This window comes from Gekko japonicus, unplaced genomic scaffold, assembly GCF_001447785.1.
Source record: "Gekko japonicus isolate JY-2015 unplaced genomic scaffold, Gekko_japonicus_V1.1 scaffold43, whole genome shotgun sequence".
Lineage (NCBI taxonomy): Eukaryota > Metazoa > Chordata > Lepidosauria > Squamata > Gekkonidae > Gekko > Gekko japonicus.
Genome location: NW_015173123.1, coordinates 1,194,838 through 1,212,167, shown reverse-complemented (window position 1 = coordinate 1,212,167; position 17,330 = coordinate 1,194,838). Strand labels below are relative to the sequence as shown.

At 48.4% G+C, this 17,330-nt stretch overlaps 1 protein-coding gene across 1 annotated transcript in view; it reads right to left on the bottom strand.

The window, feature by feature from the left end:
• The window catches only part of NF1 (neurofibromin 1), a 306,134-nt gene that overhangs the window by 186,536 nt on the left and 102,268 nt on the right, over positions 1-17,330 (bottom strand). Inside the window, exons 31-35 of the mRNA XM_015421915.1 lie at positions 12,544-12,606; positions 8,233-8,391; positions 5,413-5,510; positions 3,192-3,338; positions 1,481-1,627 (exon numbers count right to left, since the gene is read on the bottom strand). Coding sequence (XP_015277401.1) covers positions 1,481-1,627; positions 3,192-3,338; positions 5,413-5,510; positions 8,233-8,391; positions 12,544-12,606 — 614 coding nt within the window. The remainder of the gene's footprint in view (positions 1-1,480; positions 1,628-3,191; positions 3,339-5,412; positions 5,511-8,232; positions 8,392-12,543; positions 12,607-17,330) is intronic.

The following is a 17,330-nucleotide window of genomic DNA, read 5'->3' as shown; positions in this document are numbered from 1 at the left end:
TCCCAGACCAGCTTGAAGAGGGCAAAGTCTGCTGCAGGGAATGGGAAGCAAGGATTGGGAGAGCAACTGAGCATGATTTAAAGGGATTCAGGCCACTCAAACCTGTCAGAACTTACAAAATAATTTCAAATTATTCCTCCAATTCTATGATTTCTAACAGGCCACCATAATTCATATTTTGCAAATGATTTAGCACCGCGTTCCCCACAAATGTTCAGTGTGCCATGGGAAAGAGGCAGCTCTCTTATGGCCACGTTCTGCTCCCCAGGTGGGAGGCTCTCTGCATATAGGTTCAACAGGAACTGCAGCTGGAATTCTTTATGCCCAGTACTGGAGAGAAGATGCCCCCACAACTGAGAAATGAGAGACAAGGAATATGCATGCGGGCTGAATTAATTTAATATACAAGGACAAAAGAAGAACTCTCCTTAATGAATACTGGAAACCGTTTATTGCATATCAGTGTAATAAGGCACAGGCACCAGCTAACATTCAGCACGTGTTTAACCTACTGTCACCCTTTCTGTTCCTCTGCATATTACAACTGATCTGTGAATGAGCCTTTCAAAACCATAAAAAGCAGAGAGGGGGGAAAAGCCAGATAAAGTTCAGGTCTGTCTAGTTACGTTCTTATTTCAAAAAGCAGAAACTCGCTGCCATCTATTTCAGGCTTACCCAAAATACTTCCACCACATGTGCAAACATGAACACAAATGTGCTCGTGATGTGGCTAAACCTTTGAGTGTTTTGCTGGAATCAAGAAGGGTGGGAGAAGGGGTAGGAGGAGAGAGACACAAACATCAGCCTACTGGAACAGATGACTGCTCAGACCTATTCTTATCATAGTTCCCAAGAGCCTCTTTAGGTAGCCTCTTTAGTCTTTTGTGACAAAACCAGCAAGAGACGTTTACGGCATCTGCCGGTATATTTCAGTAACAGTGAAAGTAGAAAGAGCAATAAAACCTGAAAACAGTTGGTAGATGGAGTGTAAAAATAAGAAAGCAGGAGGAGAGTTCAGAATTAGCCACACCAGGGGAAATAACCTGGGACCCAAGCCAGCCGCAGACCCAGGTGGACAGGAGGACTCTGACAGGCAGGACACCCCCGGCAGCCACCACCACCACCCTCCCTCCCCACAGCGGAACCTGGAGATCCCCTCTGCTCTCAGGGCGGCTCGTCTGGGAGCGGCAACCAGCGTCCTCCTCGCTCTCACCCTCATGCTACCTGCATAGTCACGATCATTTCATGGGCGCTGTGTCCCACGCTCCCTGCGTCCAGGCTCAGAGTGAGTAACATGATAAAAAAAATTCTAATACATAAATACAATATAAAATACCTAGCAATATATGATAAAACACACTATATTACAAACTAACAGTATAATAAAAGATGGCGTAAAGGTCAAGGGGCCTGTCTCGTCTGGGGGGGGGGGAGACAATCAAAGATGGAACCCATCGCTATCCTCAGTCACAGGCATTACCTAGTCATAAATTCTTCAAACTTGGAACTGGTGAGATTTATGCTGGACCACTGGGTGTCGGCCACAGGCTTGTGCTCGGGAGGACCAAGGTATGCAAGCAGAGTTGCCATCTTGTCAAACGGTCGCCTTCCAACAGCTTTGTGGTCCCTGGAGGACAAGCAGGTTCCAATCAGTAAAGCCCATCACGATCCCTACTACTTCTCTAATATAACACGGTGGGTCTGCTGCTGAGCTTCCCACAGATTTTTTTCTTCATTCCAGCAGGTTTGTCATCAGTAATCAGTAATTTGCTCTGGCCAAGATGAGACACATTTCTGGCTTCACATGGAAACCTTCCTTCCCCCAGTCCAACTCATGTGAACAGAGAAGTGTGCAAACACACATGTACACTCATTTCATGTTCTGATTTACATACTTCACTATCACAGTAACTCTTCCTTCCCACCATGTAATCGAGTTAGAAACTCACAACTCACATTCTACGTATCTGTGTGCTTGAGTTCTGGCTGCTATCATGAAGAAGACTTTATTTTTCAGATACTGAGGGCAAGAGTAAACGGGCTCCATTTTCAGATCTTCATAGCAACAAAGGTCCTTTAAAGCTTTTAATGGCATGGGGACCAAGGTGTGTGAAGGACTGCACCCAAACATTCTTGCCTGGGAATTCAGATTGCAGGGAAAGGCCCCCGTGACTGACCCACCAATCAAAGAAGCTCATCTGGTGGACACACGAGAGAGAACCTTTTCGGTGGCAGCCCCACCATTACGGAACAACCTCTCCAAGGAGATGCATCTGCCCCCCCCCCTCACTGTCACTCTTCAGGAGGCAGCTGAAGACAGTTTTATCTAGGACTGCATTTGACTGATTCCGTTTTTATTTACTGGCAGTCCTAACTGAAGGTTTTAAATTGCGAGTTTTATGTGTTTTTATAATAATGTTTGTATCGTTTACACTGTAAGATGCCTTTAGTTCCCAAGGGTGGAAAAGCGGCTAAAAATGTTCTAAATAATAAGATGTGCTGTAGTAGGTTTCAGCTTTCTATGTGCTGAAGAAGCAGCCCAACCATTCTGATGGTCCCACTGGCAAATGCGTACGTGAGGCCCCAAAGTCAAATTAAAAAGCTGCCCAGATACTGTCAAACCAGTGACCTACAGCATCAACCGCCGCTCCAGCCTATTTCCCAGTCCTGACACTTAAAACAGCTTAAATGGAAATAGTGAGCTCTGAAGTCAGAGCTGCAAGTCTAAGTAGTACATATTCTGCAGCAGAATTACCAGTAGAACAGGTACAACCTCTGGACTGTCCACAGATGGACATCAAGACAGATTTCCATTTTACAGATCAGGTCACTGTGGCCTGAATGACTTGCCCAAGGGCTTACAGGGTCTGCCAGAGATTTGTATCTTGGTCTTTCTAGTCCAGGGCTACACTAGCTATATAAGCTACATTTTTCTATGCTTTTACACATCTGTTTGTAGTAGAAAGCAGTGTGCATGGACTCAACATTCATCATTGTCTGCACAAGACTCTGTAGGGTAAAATAGAGCTGGTGTGTGAATCAAAATGTGTATTCCAAAATAAAACCCTTATATAAACTGTTTAAATATTACGTAGTGATATTTAACTCCCTCATGTGTGCCTGCCCCACTGGTCACCTTCCATCGTAACCAAACCCACACAGCCCTTTGATCCCTGGTCCACTGCTTCTACCTGTTGCTGGAAAGGTATTGTCCAATCTTCTCCTGATTGTTCCAGAGCAGACGGTGTAGAGCAAGGACGTTGCCATCGCTGATGAAAGACAGGCTATGGTTTACATTGTCGCTAGCCGGGCAATCCGACGCAATATCAAGGAAAAACCTGCACCAAAAGGAAAGCCTTCACTGTCTGCAGCAGCGACATCAAAGCATCTCAGTATGTCAAACACTTCTTTTTTCCTCCTCCTAACGTAGGTTGTCCTGGCTGCACCAGATGAAGGCATTATAGCTCTGCAGCTGAGCTGATAAATCTTGGCTGCTCTTTTTATGCTTCAATAAAAGTCGGGGGGGGGGGGATTAAGCATCAAAGTGGATCCCTGCCATGCCCAGCACAGTGTGTCCTCCCCCACCTGACCCACAAGAGACAACTGCAGCAAGAAGAAGAAGAAGAGATTGGATTGATACCCCACCCTTCACTCAGAGCGGCTTACAAACTCCTTTCCCTTCCCCTCCCCACAACAGGCACCCTAGGCGGGGCTGAGAGAGCTCTGAGAGAAAGTGCTCTTTCAAGGACAGCTCTGACAGAACTATGGCTTGCCCAAGGTCATCCAGCAGCTGTGAGTGGAGGAGTGGGGAATCAAACCCGGTTCTCCCAGATTAGAGTCCGCGCACTTAACCACTGCACCAAAAGGCAGGAACACTTCAGAAATCAGCACCAGAATACACACAATTCTGCAGATGTGCATCTGTTGTAGTCCACTAGTGTATCCTCCCTAAGCCTGGGGACATACAAGCCATGCTCCCACCTCCTTCCTGGGCTTCCCCCCCAAATTCCCTTTTGGAACATCAGTGCCTGATTGATCTGAACCATTTTAGGTCCAGACGTTTTACAAAGTCAAAGTGGGGCAGGGTTTTCTACCTCCCTCTGCTTGGACGGATGAAACAACTGAAACACCCTGCTCTGTGGGTACTCTGCTGCAAGTGTGACCACTTTCTTTCTGTGGCCCACAGTGGCATGCGTGGTGGAGGCTCAAGTGTCCCAAGGCTGATGGGAACAACCATCTGAAGCTCTCTCCTGCTGAGATGGATCACTAGTCCCCCCGGCTCAGTACTGCCTCCTTGTGAGAGTGGCTTTCCCGTCACCCGCTACCCGGGATCCTCTGGGTGGATAAGCCTATGTCCTTAGGCTTCCCACAGCCTCAGGCACAGGACCTTCCTATGAGCACAGCAGGTGCTCTGCACCACAGTCCCTCCTCAGATGGCCGGTCCTTCCTTTGTGTCAGGGCCTGTCCCTTGAACATGACCCCTGACTATCAAACTCAGGGCCTCGTTTGCCATGGGATGTCTCTGTTCTGTCTTCATTCCTTGTAAACATTCTGTACTTGGGCCGTGGGGGGGGGGCAGTGGGTGAGTGAGTGGACCCGTGTGTGGGAACCTGCTTCACTTAGCCACTTCGTAACTGTTTTCTTAAGAGGCCTCCAGACTGGGAAGAATGCGACTGACCTTGGAGCCTGTCTCTGCTAGCCGGCCTGTCATAGATAATGTAACTGTAGGGTTGGGGGGGAAGCATGCATTAGATTTAAGCGGGCTGCGTGAATGGCTTGATTGGACCGGGCATGGGGGGGGGGGCTGTTTGAATTATGTATAATACCAGGGCTGGCGCCAACACAGTCAGTTCTGACACAGATGGGATCTACTTGACACAGCTACATATCTCAATAAACAAATCACTAACAGAAGAGTGTTGAGAGTGAGTTTCTGCAAGAGTCTGACAAAGTTCAAGGACCGAATCCAGATTCCCCTTGGCCACACACACACATTGTATTTGTAATCCTGGAGGAAAGAGAAGTGTGCAGAGAGCAGTAGCTGTTGCATCAGGACTTGCTGATAGCCGGGTTTTGGAGACTTGGGGAGGGGAACTGTGACCAATCCCTTGCAAAAGCAAGCTGCTGACCTTGGACACTGAAGAGTCTGCTAGTCATCCCTGCTGTCTGCTTCAAGCACCTGTTGCAGCCAGTTCAATATGGTGGCATCTTCCAGGTCCACCCACCGCTGTACAAGGTAGCCAGCCAAATGCCCAGCTACCTACAACTTGCACACCCCCAAAATGGTGGTGGCCACAACCACTGGCCACCTGGGAAAATCGGACCAAGCATCTCATGCGCCTGCACTCTTTGGAACACACACTTTTAACTATGGAAGCAAAGCTTTAAAACGTGGCTTTCCAATCAGCTTACCTCCGAGCTGCATCAAAGTTGCTTTTTACAAAGTCATTGAAAGGCCGCATATGTTCCTCCTTTGTAAACAAGACATGGTTGGCGATACTTTGCAGCACCTGGATAAGAAATAAAACCACCAAGGCATGTGATGCTATTGAATTATCTTGTTCCTTATTAAATTCCAGCTGTCAGAGTGTTTGTTTTAATCCAAGGCACCTGAAAATTTCACTAGTGTCGAATTAGGTGACTGCATGCACCAATTAATTGGATTTTACTCCAAGCACCCCTGTGCCAGCACAACTGGCGAATATGTTCTCGAAGACTTTCACGGCCGGAGTTCATTAGTTGTTGTAGATTTTCCGGGCTGTATGGCCGTGGTCTTGGCATTGTAGGACCTGACGTTTCGCCAGCACCTGTGACTGGCATCCTCAGAGGTATAACACAGAAAGATGGAGTACTCTCTGTGATGTACTCCATCTTTCTGTGTTATACCTCTGAGTATGCCAGTCACAGCTGCTGGCGAAACGTCAGGTCCTACAATGCTAAGACCACGGCCATACAGCCCGGAAAAACAACTAACAACTGGTGAATGCTTTCCTCAGGGCTACGTGCTTCAGCTGCTCACCTCATGGGTGAAGTATGCAGCACTGACCGAGGCAAAAGAACCATCCCCTGGGACTCTGCACTCACAGTGTCTCACGTTTAGACTGGATTGCTACCTACGCAAAGGAGCTACCTTGGTTCTTTCGACTCACTGTCTTCCTGTCTTATTCAAATCTTTGTTGTCCTTCAAAGAGTCAGAAAAATATCTGTAAGAAGGGCAATACGCAGGGGTCATTTGGGGGGGGGACGCGGGGGGACGCCATCCCCCCGGGTGAGGTGCAGGAGGGCGGGGCCTGGAGCTCCCTGCTGGTGCCCGCTGGAGGTCGCCGCCGGCTGTGGGGAGGACACACTTCCGGTGATGTCAGGGGGTGTGGCATATGCTAATGAGTTATGCTAATGAGTCCCCCTAGCTCTTTTTCTACGAAATGACCTGGCAATACGGCAGTGGCTGGGGGATTTAAATGAAAAGGGCAGGAGGGGACTCCTGGCCTTTTTAATTCTGAAGAGCTCCCAAGACAATTTACAGTAAAAAACAACAACCCTCAAACAGCAATAGAGATCAAGCATTTCCAGAAATTTTGAAGTCTCCAGGGGGAAAAAAGTTTCTCCCAGGGAAAAACTGAAATACGTGCAATAGTTACTTTCCTAACTTAAACTTTCTTTCGTAATTATCAACATAAAATGCATCATTTATAACTTAATTAGCATATGAAATGGTACTATTTCGCATACTTGTGGAATCTGAAAGAAACAGTGTGCCTGTTTTCTATAAGAAAAAATTGCAAGTATTCTCAGGACTTGAGAGAAAGTTGGAATCTGCACCCTCTATGCTACTGTAACATGTGTGCATCTTTAATTTTTGTCATCTGAGAGGTAGGAAGAGGGAAGCTGCTCTGCAATAAACAAAAAAAAGCATATTATTTGGACAGAACCACTCAGACAGGCCTACCAGTATGTTTGGATATTAAATTTTACAATACCGAATTTGTTCATAATGTGTAATAATAACATATTATTGTTTACATTTAACTCCCCTAAAAATCTTGAAAATGTTGTATATATCTACAGTGTAGAGAAGAATAACCAGTACTTAGTGCTGTAGATTGTCCTAAATAAACATTTTCATACTACCTGCTTGAGTGAAGCCTTGTCTTTCATTTCATTTATTTCAAAGGGGGGGGGGGAAATCAGGAGGGTTCCCCCCCCCCGTGCTCCCCAAACGTTCCAAATTTTCAGAATAAACATTAAAATAAGCAGTCACAAAATAAAATAGTAAAAGCACAAAAGCAGCAGAGATTCGCAGTTAAAATATAATTGAAAGCACAGCAGACTAACAATGAGGCAGCCATCTCCCGCAGGCTCTCTCCGGATGGGGCTCAGGGCTCTTGGAAGTCCACAATGTCTTTTCAAGGGCAGAGAACAAACTCTTCTCCTGCCAGCCAGTTAACAGGGAAAGGGAACCCTTTCTGGACGCAGAGACTTCCCCCCCACACACACACCTCAGAGGAAGGAGCCAGAATCGGCTTCCCCATCTTTCACAGAGCCATGACCACAGGCCACTGCCTGGCTTCCAGACTGCTGGCTAGAGAAATGCCGACTGGCGGTCAGGAACCAACAGCTCTGGTTGAGCAGTACCCAAGTACTAGAGTCACAATAGTTACTTGCTGTTAAAAAAAAATGCACTGCAGGTTCACTCGATTTCCCAACGCAAAGGATTTTAAGGGAGGAGAGTGAGGACAATGGCTTTCAACTGAAGACCAGAGTTCAGAATCTGTGAGGTGGGGGATTCTTCTCTTTCTACGAGTGGCTCTTCGCACTCCCTCGTACATTTGGCATCTTTGTAGGATTTATTAACCAATAAGGAATTTTATTTCTGTCTCCAGCCACTCAAGAGGTGAGGGAGGCTTAGGACCTGGATCACAGCCTGCTCTCACTCTCCCTCGCGGCCCTCCTGCTACCCTACAAGGCTGGACCTCGTAGGACTTCAGATGGGTATTATTCAGGCTCACTGTGCTCCTGTACTTGCAATAAAACGTGTTACTGCTTTCAATTTTCTACCCCCTCACAGAAGCCTTCCAGAAAATGTTGAGCAAAGCTCTGCTCTCCTGCTTAATATGCAAGCAAAACGATTCTTAAAACCACTGTAAAGAATTCACCTTTCTTTCACCAAGGTGTAACAAATCGACCAAGTCCTCCTTGCCTAAACGTGCGCACAGCACAAACGTCATCCCTCACCTTTGACATCAGCTTCAAGCCCCTTTCAATTCGAGGCGGTGGCTTTTTATCCAATATCCCCGCCTCGTACGGTGACACAATTGCAGGGTTGATGAACCTCAGGAACATGGCGCTTCCAACGGCTCCAATGCTGTTCTGGGGGAACCGCTGACTGACAACCTGACAAGTAGAAGTTGGAATTTGATATATACAATGCAACAGGAGGAGCGGGGGCCCAAGACACATTTTAAATCCCCTATTCATTGCTAATCCTTCTATGCATGACACCAAACAAGATGGAAACAAAATCGGACGTCAAAATAGATCTCTCTAGTTAAACAGGCTTCAGAGGGAAGCAGCAAATTGTTATTGGAAGACAAGGAAGAAGGAAAAGTGTTATTTTTAATAGTACAGGCAAAGCATGATTTTACTGCACCATTTCTCTTTCACACACACTCACGCACACTCCACCTTGTGGTGAAGCCAGTTGAAGAGCCCGGGAGTGCCTGTCAGCCCAAAGAAAGCCAAGAAGCTGCTTCAAAGAACGCCAGCCTCAAAATGAAGCTTTGTATCTGGACTGCCGGTCCCAGTGCTCTTCAGGTATGGAATAAGGCCCTGCAAATTCTTCTTGTACGCTAAATGATTCGATTCAATCTGCTGTGAGGGGAGGGGGACCCTTCACACCCATTATTAGCCGCTTTCCATCAAGCACAAAGAGCCCTCTCATAGAAACTCGCACGCAAGATCTGTCAAGGAACAGCAACGGCTCCCCTTGCTTATCCACATGGCAAAGTAGCTGAGAATAAGTACTTCCCCTGAGGATGGGGAGAGAGAAATCAAAATCAAAAGGTTCATGCCATTTATTCAGGTTTGCACATGCTGCAAAACCAGCAAAGAGCTATCACCCCACCAATCTTCACGAGGTACTCGCTAGCTTCTGAGGAGCTTTAAATAAACAATACTGTCACAAGCAGTGCAGAACAGAGAAGGCCACAGTCAGAACTTTTCAGAAGCATGCACCTGGGAAAGCCAAGGGAAAGGGAGGAAAACGGATGGCCCAAGGCCCAAAAGAACCAAGCAGAAAAGCTAAACTAAGCCAGATCCACACACTTAAGGAGGTCTGGGGCCTGCGTTTATCATCCCCTGCAGAAACCACCCTTTTAGAAGTGAAAAAGCACCCAGAGCCGGTTTGTGCCTTGGCATGGGTGTGGCTTGCTTTCTCGGGGCCTTTCCAGGGTCTCTGGTGAGCTTCAAGCAGTGCTTTGCACCCAGATACTGCCTGTGCACCACTGCAGGTCCTGCAACACCTCTTCTACATACAGCACTGATCAATGCAGCCTGGGCAGAAGCTGGAGTGTCAGCCTTAGGCCACGGAGATCTGGGTTCAAATTCCCGTTCAGCCACAAAGCTCAATGGGAGACCCTGAGGCTGTCACCATTAGGGGTGTTCCAAGGATAAAATTCCACCTGAGAACAGAACCAGGGATGCCGTCCTAAACTAACTGGCAGAGGGGCAGGGTTTTTTTGGAGAGAGAATCATAAATACATGTTGCCATCCCACCAGGGTTTCCCAGTGCAACTCTGGCCACTTCAAGGCAAGCCCCGCCCAAACAAACCGGCCCACAATCCCACGGCTGGGTGGGGTCATGTGACGTAGCCCTGAGATGCAGGTTGCTGGCACTACAAAGGGACAGACCTGTCCCGGCAGAGGACAGGCTCCTGCAAACAGGCCAACCCTTCAGCATAGAATTTCTGCCTCCTGTGAAGGAGCTGCGTGTTGCCCAAATGGCGAAGTCATGATTAACTAGGTCAGCTACCACATAGATCAGTCTCATACAGGGTCCCCCAACCTTCCTGAGCCTGTGGGCAATTTTGGAGTTCTGGCACAGCGCGAGACCAAACAGTGGCTGCCAGGCATAGAAGAAGAACAGATTGAATTTATACCTTGCCCTTCACTACCCAAAGGAGTCTCAGAGCAGCTTACAATCTCCTTTCCCTTTCCCTCCCCACAACAGACACCCTGTGAGGTGGGTGGGGCTGAGAGAGCTCTTTCGAGGACTGCTCTTGAGAGAACTGCTCTTGAGAGAACTTGTGACTGACCCAAAGTCACACCAGCAGCTGCACGTGGAGGAGTGGGGGAATCAAACCCGGTTCTCCCAGATTAGAGTCTGCGCTCCTAACCACTACACCAAACTGGAGGCAAAACCAGCCACAAAATGGCTGCCACGGCTTACCTCCAGTCACACAGTGAAGACCCTTGTGCTGTGGTGGCAGCTGCTGCCAAAGCAACGTTCTTAAAAATCTGCACAGCCAATCAAATCTCCAATGGCCAATCAGAAGCCTTGCTGGGCAAAAGTTCCCCTTGCCCCGCCCACTTCCTAAAAATACTTGATGGGCACCAAGGTGTCAGCAGGTGCCGTGACGCCCGAGGGCACCACACTGGGGACTCCTGATCTTAGTTGACAATGATCTCATTTAGTACCAATAAACATGGCTGGGCCAAAACTTGACGATGGGGATGGTGAACGTCTGTGCTTCAAAAAGGGGCCTCTCTGGAGGACTCCCCACCCCGAAAGCAGCCCCACTGCACCCCGCTTCTCTGCCCCAATCAGCTGCCGCAGGTGGGTCTTTGTCACCTGGCCATTCTAATCTCATCATGCAAAGACGTTACGAGGAAGGAGACCAGTTGAGACGAGAGGGGCCCCTGAAGGAATGGCTGAAGAGGGATATGAAGAAGCTCAGCTAGGAGCTTTACCACCTGCATAGGAAAGACCAGAACGGCAAAGCCAGAATACATGGGGGTGGGGGGCCCCTCCCACTGTGAGACCTCTTGTGTCCCCGTTCAGACCACTCCTCCAAGTGAGGCTGCTTTCCACAGGAAAGGAAGAAAGAGATTCTCACCACACACACACACACACAGGCACCGCTGAGTTCCACCTACCCTGAGCACTTTGGTTAAACAGAAAGGCAGGCTATCACCTGTGATGATAGTTGTGTTCAAGTTTAAACTTCCACGTTTGCCAAGCTAAATCTTACGGAGGAAACTCTTGGAATTGCATGGGAAGTAGGACAAAAGCTGGCTCATCCAGCCACTCATACCCAGCAGACCCTGGTGCTCACTCTTAAATGCATCCTGGTCCTTGGAACACTTGCCCGCCCACCCACCCAGGGCTGCACAGAGCATGTGGCCCTTGTGGCCGTGGCACTTCGAGGCAGCCCATTCCAGGCGGCAGCAGTGAGGCCCAGGCCCGTCACTGCCCACCTCAACAGGCCATGCAGGCTTTGGAGGCAGAACAAACCCAAATGAGCAACAGAACCCCTACGCCTGGCACTATTTTTTTAAAAAAAGAATCCCACTGTACCAAGAGGTCACCTGAGTGAGAGTGTGTGGGTGTGCGCATGTGCATGCACGCAAGTCACTCCAAATGCCCAAATTCATCAGGCACTTTTCAAACTTCCACCTTCTTTTTTAAATAAAAAAAAGTAGATGGATACAGCTAGAACAAGAGGCTTGAGGCTTTTTTTAACGTAGCATTACAGTCATCAAATGCTTTTTTTTTAAGACCTGTATGCGGCAAAACCAGCATCCACTCAATTTTGCTTTCATGCTCAGAAAGAAAAGTTGGAAAGGAAGGTCAACTCATTTTCAGAAGCGCATATTTGCAATACACCCCCAAAGTGGTAATACCTGGTGACTCTCTCTCATGCATTCATAGCACTTATTTGGATTCACGTTGCCTTATATCAGCCCACTGGTCAACCTAGCTCAATATGGTCTACTCTGATTGGCAGCTGCTCTCCAACATCTCAGGCTTGCCCAATACCTGACAGCCACAATTCCGTAAGTTGATTTGCCAGGGATCTACCCCATGCCAAGCAGACGCTCTGCTACTAAACATGGCTCTCCCTTGGACACATTTTGAAGTGGTCCATCCAAACCTCTTCCTTTCCCATCAAGGGAAAAGGGTATCAACATCTCTTAAGGAGAAACAAAAACCAATTCCCCTTATTTTCTGACTTTCCATTTTTGAACTGCAGGTGGTGACAAAGAACAGAATATGGTCTGGGCACAGCAGCAGAGTTCCCCTTCAGGTGCAGAGTCAAAGAGGCACACAGAGAACGCTTTTACAGACAAGACTTCGGTCCAGGGTTAATTGAAATGAAAGCTCTTTGGGCGCCAGAATTAGTAGAATGATTTTACAATGAAAGTCAAGTCGGCTAGAAGTGAAGGTTTTTTTCTTGGAATAAAAGAGGAGCAGAACAGAGACCGGGGAAAGGGGGTATATGTGCACGTTGACAGAAACGGCTAAGAAAACTTCTCCAAAAAACTTACTGCTTTTTTGTTTTCCTTTTTTTCTTTTACGGTAGCTTTATTCAGGAGAGAGTGACAAGTGGCCTACAGGACAGAGATGAGCACAAACAAGTCACAGCCCCAGCCACAGACAGCAGCCCCCAAACAGTAAACACAACCAACCAACCAACCACTGTTGACCAGAGCACAGAGTCTCACACTCAAATGCAACAGAACAGAAAATGAAGGATGCACACTCGGGGTCGGGGGGGGGGTACTGGGGCTTCACGTATGCAGCGGTGGTGTTTCACGTAGCACTAAAGGCAAGCAAATGGTGGGTCTCGATCATTCCTACTATTTCTGGCTGGGTCACCAATTTTAAAAGTATACACAGCAGACCTGTTGTCCATTCTTGTATGTGGCATTTGGACTGTGCTTTGAAAAGGGCCAAATCAATTTTTCAAAACAGGTATTCATGCCAGATTTTGTTTCCCCAGCCCTGAAAAAATTCTTCTCTGTGTGTCCATCAACATCTTCACAGCAGATGGGTTAAAAAAAAAGTTTTAAATATGATTACAGTCGTGATCTTTGTCATACAGCATCAGCACTCGAGAAACAGAGCATGAGGTCCCCACTCCAGACAGCATCCAAATCCCATTTTTCTCACCCACCCCAGACTTGGTACCACACACAGGGGGATAAGCTAGAAATGTTCTTTGGCCAAAGCTTTCAAAAAAATTGGAAAGGAAGCACACTTTCCCAGCAGAATTAACGTTTAGCTGCTCTGCACAGAGGACCAGTTTTCTCCCAGCCCGCCCTATACAGAGGTCCAATCCTGCCTTCCAGGCAGGAGAATGCCCTTGGTCCAGTGGGACTCTGCAGTGCGTGCCAGCCAGTCAGAGGAGGACAAGCTCCTTATCACAGCCGGAGCCCAGGTGCTTCAACTGGCTTCCAACAATTACAACTAGGAACTCTCTGAACAAACCTAGGTCCTCCTAATGGGGACCAGCTCTGACTGCAGATGCCCAAATTCTGAGCCTTGCCCCAACTTGGGCACGTGTCAAGCAGCTGCAAAAGGGGTGGAAATCCTCCCCACACAAGGGGAACACAACAGGATGGACACAGAAAGAGCCCATGTGTGGGGTATCTGGTCAGGAGCACTAGGAGGCCCAGCCTGCACCTGAAACTAATGCAGTGGTCCTGCAAGAGGGAATTCACTTTGAATCTCTGCAAGGAAGGCAGCCTACAATTGAAACAATACTGCAGCCTCATCAGCTGAGAGAATTCTGAGTAAACGCTGATGCTGTAAGAGCCGCCCTGCTGGATCAGTCCAGGAGTCCACCTGGCCCAGCAGCCCGTCTAGACACAAGGCCAACCAGACACCTCCAGCAAGCCCACAAGGCAGGGCAGGAAGGCACCAGGCATTGCCCAGCTGTCGAGCACATAACCAACAACGTCAGAACTGCAGCAGAAACACGATGCAACTTTGAGCCCCTTCAAAAACGTGTCAGGAGGTTTTAAATCATTTTGAGACAATGAAGAATCAGATTCAGGAAAAAGCACCGGCCCTTTACCAGCCACTCAACACCAGGGAGAACCAACCTTCATGCCAACCAAACTTCACAACAGACTATAGTCCCAGAATTCACTGCCTGCGATTTGGTTTGACTTCAGGCCTGGATCTCAAATGGCTGGTTCTGCTGTCTCGGCACAGAGTGGAAACTAAACCCATCATTGGCTGCTCAAATCTAGCTCTTATTTGATGGGGATGAGACCTCTGCTTCTCACCCCAAAAATAAGATCTGCATGCAAGGGGCACTTTATTTCCCCTTTCATGACTCCAGCTACTGTGGCAGGGACAAAGTTCAAGTGTCAAGCAGACCCAATGTGCCTGAGCTCAGACTGTAGAGCCAAGTCTTGGATTCTACCAGGGAAGTCAGCTGCTCGAACCGTGCCTCCCAACACTAAGAACATGAGAGGAGCCCTGCTGGATCAGACCGGTGGTCAAGCTAGTCCACCATCCTGTCCCACAGTGACCAACCAGTTCCTCTGGAGGGCCAACAACTGAGCAGAGAGGCCGCGGCCTCCCCCTGGCACCGCCTACTGACACTGTGCCAGCACGCCAGCCTCCGGGTGGGGCGGGCAGGGGAGTGGGGAGGGGCACTTTTGCTCCCCCTCTCCGCTCCCCACCATACACAGGGATGGGCATTATCTAACTCAGCCCATATACTATGGAACAAATTCCTCCAGAAAAGAGATAACCAGCTCAAACCAATGGAGCAGACCAAGCCAGGAACCAGCAACCATTTATTGCGGGGGGGGGGGAGGAGAAGAGGAGGAGGAGGAAGAGATTGGATTTATACCCCGCCCGTCACTTGGAGTCTCAGAGTGGCTCACAAACTCCTTTCCCTTCCCCTCCCCACAACAGACACCCGATGAGGTAGGTGGGGCTGAGAGAGCTCTTTCGAGAACTGCTCTTTCAAGGACAGCTCTGACAGAACTATGGCTTGCCAAAGGTCATCCAGCAGCTGCAAGTGGAGTGGGGAATCAAACCTGGTTCTCCCAGATTAGAGTCCGTGCACTTAATCACTACACCAAACTGGCTCTCAAAGCTGGCTCTAAAGAAGTGGGAAAGGCCTCGCCGTCCAGGCCAAGCCAAAGGTTTCTTTTCCCTTCTTCTCTTTCAGAACCAGCTCCTTACTGGATGGAGAGGTCGCCCTGTAGGCTGAAGCTCTGGCAGGGAATGGGTGGGAAGAGAGGGAAGTTCAACTCTGTGGCCTGGTTCATACTGAATAAACAGGAGGGTCAGCAAAATCTACTCTCAGCCTGACGGACTGTGGCCTATCAGAAAAGGCTCACGGGAAGAACTGCACTGAGAGCCTTTACTGAATGAGCGGAATTCCTCCAAAGCAGCAAAACAATAAAAATTGGGGTTTATTCTGCAATGCAGATTAATGACTTGGTTATAGGAGGCAAACAAAGCAACTAATGCCGCTGATGCTTCAAAAGCCCTCCAGGGAACAGAACAAAGGGAGAGTAACAGAGGAAAGTTGTTTGGAGTCAAGTGAAACTGACGAGATCCGATTAAGCAGATCAGCAAGCAGGAAGAGTCATGTTTTGAGTGCTCCAGGACTGGCAATAGATATTTTATTATACTTCCTGCTGTTTCTCTGAGGAGGAACAACCTCCTCGCTGTATGCCGGAATTTGCTTCACCCATTTCCACTTTCATGACCCTACATCTGGAACCGTTTCCCCTTTATATCAAACTACTTCAATTTTTTGTCTTTCTAGAGGGAGGCGGTAGATGATTCAAGGTCAAGTGACGGTCCTTTCACCTTTGTCTTGGGGTACAGCTGTTCATAAGAATGCCACAATTCAAAATTCCTGGGTTTGCACCACTTCAAAAAACAGCCTAGAGGATTACAAGATTGATACCCGCCCCACAAGTCCATTCGTGTAAAGCCTGTTAGGCAGAGAGGTTTTCGCCAAGCTTTAACACCCTTTCTGAAGTGGCCTCATAGCAGGAGAGACCCACGAGGCACGTTTTGAGAGAGGGGAGTTTAAACACACGGCCCTTTGAGGCAGAGAGGGGGCCTCCGCTCTCCTGAGTGCCTGGCAGACAAATGGTGCCCTATACAGATTCAGCATCTTATACGATTCATCAAGCCTGACGTGAAACCTAGAAAGCGCCCCGGACAACAAGCAAGGCGGCATTTATAGGTGAAGATTCCTCCACCTAACAATACTTGCTTACATTTTGCATGACTTCGTAGTTCTAAGAGAAAGCACACAGGCAAAAAAACCCAACAACAACCCAGTTCAACATTGTTTGTTTTTTTTAACGGATTTAACTGGTGTGAACCAGTTGCGGGATTCCCTGAAATAGTTTCTTACGTCAATAATCTAAAGCAGACAAAATCAAGAGTAGTAATTAACATGTCACCCATTAAATTGTCACAAAACAGAACAAGCTACAGAGTATTCCAGAAGTCTTGTGGGGCTTTTGAGGTAGACAGTTCCAATTTCAGTTCCTGTCCTCTCCAGTTACAGGGGTTTCAGGCCATGGGTGCTCTCTGCTTGAAGCCCTGGAGAACAGCTGTCCGTTGGAGGACAGATGGGCCCCTGGCTGGACTCACCACCTTGCATTTCAGTTTTGGTTCTGATGGGCCAACACAGCCACCTGCCACTTAAAAGCCTGACAGCATGTTCAAGAAATCCATCTTTGCCAACATATAAGTGAGCTTTATTCTCAATTTCTCAGTCCAGAATTACAACGGGTGGGCTGTTGCACAGATATATGGGCAATGCAGCCGATGCTGAAAGGGAGTCCAGTTTGTGTTGGAAGGGTAAGATGGCGAGGGCAAAGATGGGGACTGCACTGTGGGAACCATTTACAGAGACTCCGGCGACTGCAGATATGCAGCAACCCCCGTCCCAGAACCTCAATCAGCAAAGAAGAACCTTGCCTGCAGGCTGAGGTCAAAAAACTGGCCAACCACTAATGCATCCCCCCTGCCCAAAGGCATGCAAAATAATGGCAAAGGGAGGTAAGCAATGTTCCCTCTGATTTCCGCCCCCCCATACTGAGTGGGGGGCTGCACATCCTGAGCAGAATAGAACTGCTGTAATCTTAAATGGGCAACGGGCAGTGCAAGACCCTGCGTGGCTCCAGACTGCTGCTGAGTGGGGCTTCCCGTGTTCATGAGCGGCCGCTCACGTGGCCAGCTTAGAGGGAACACTGGAGGTAAGGAGAGCGGGAAGGACGCAGGGACTCCATTCAGCCCAGCAGCAACTCCCAGGCCACAAGCAGGAGTTATTCTCAGCCCT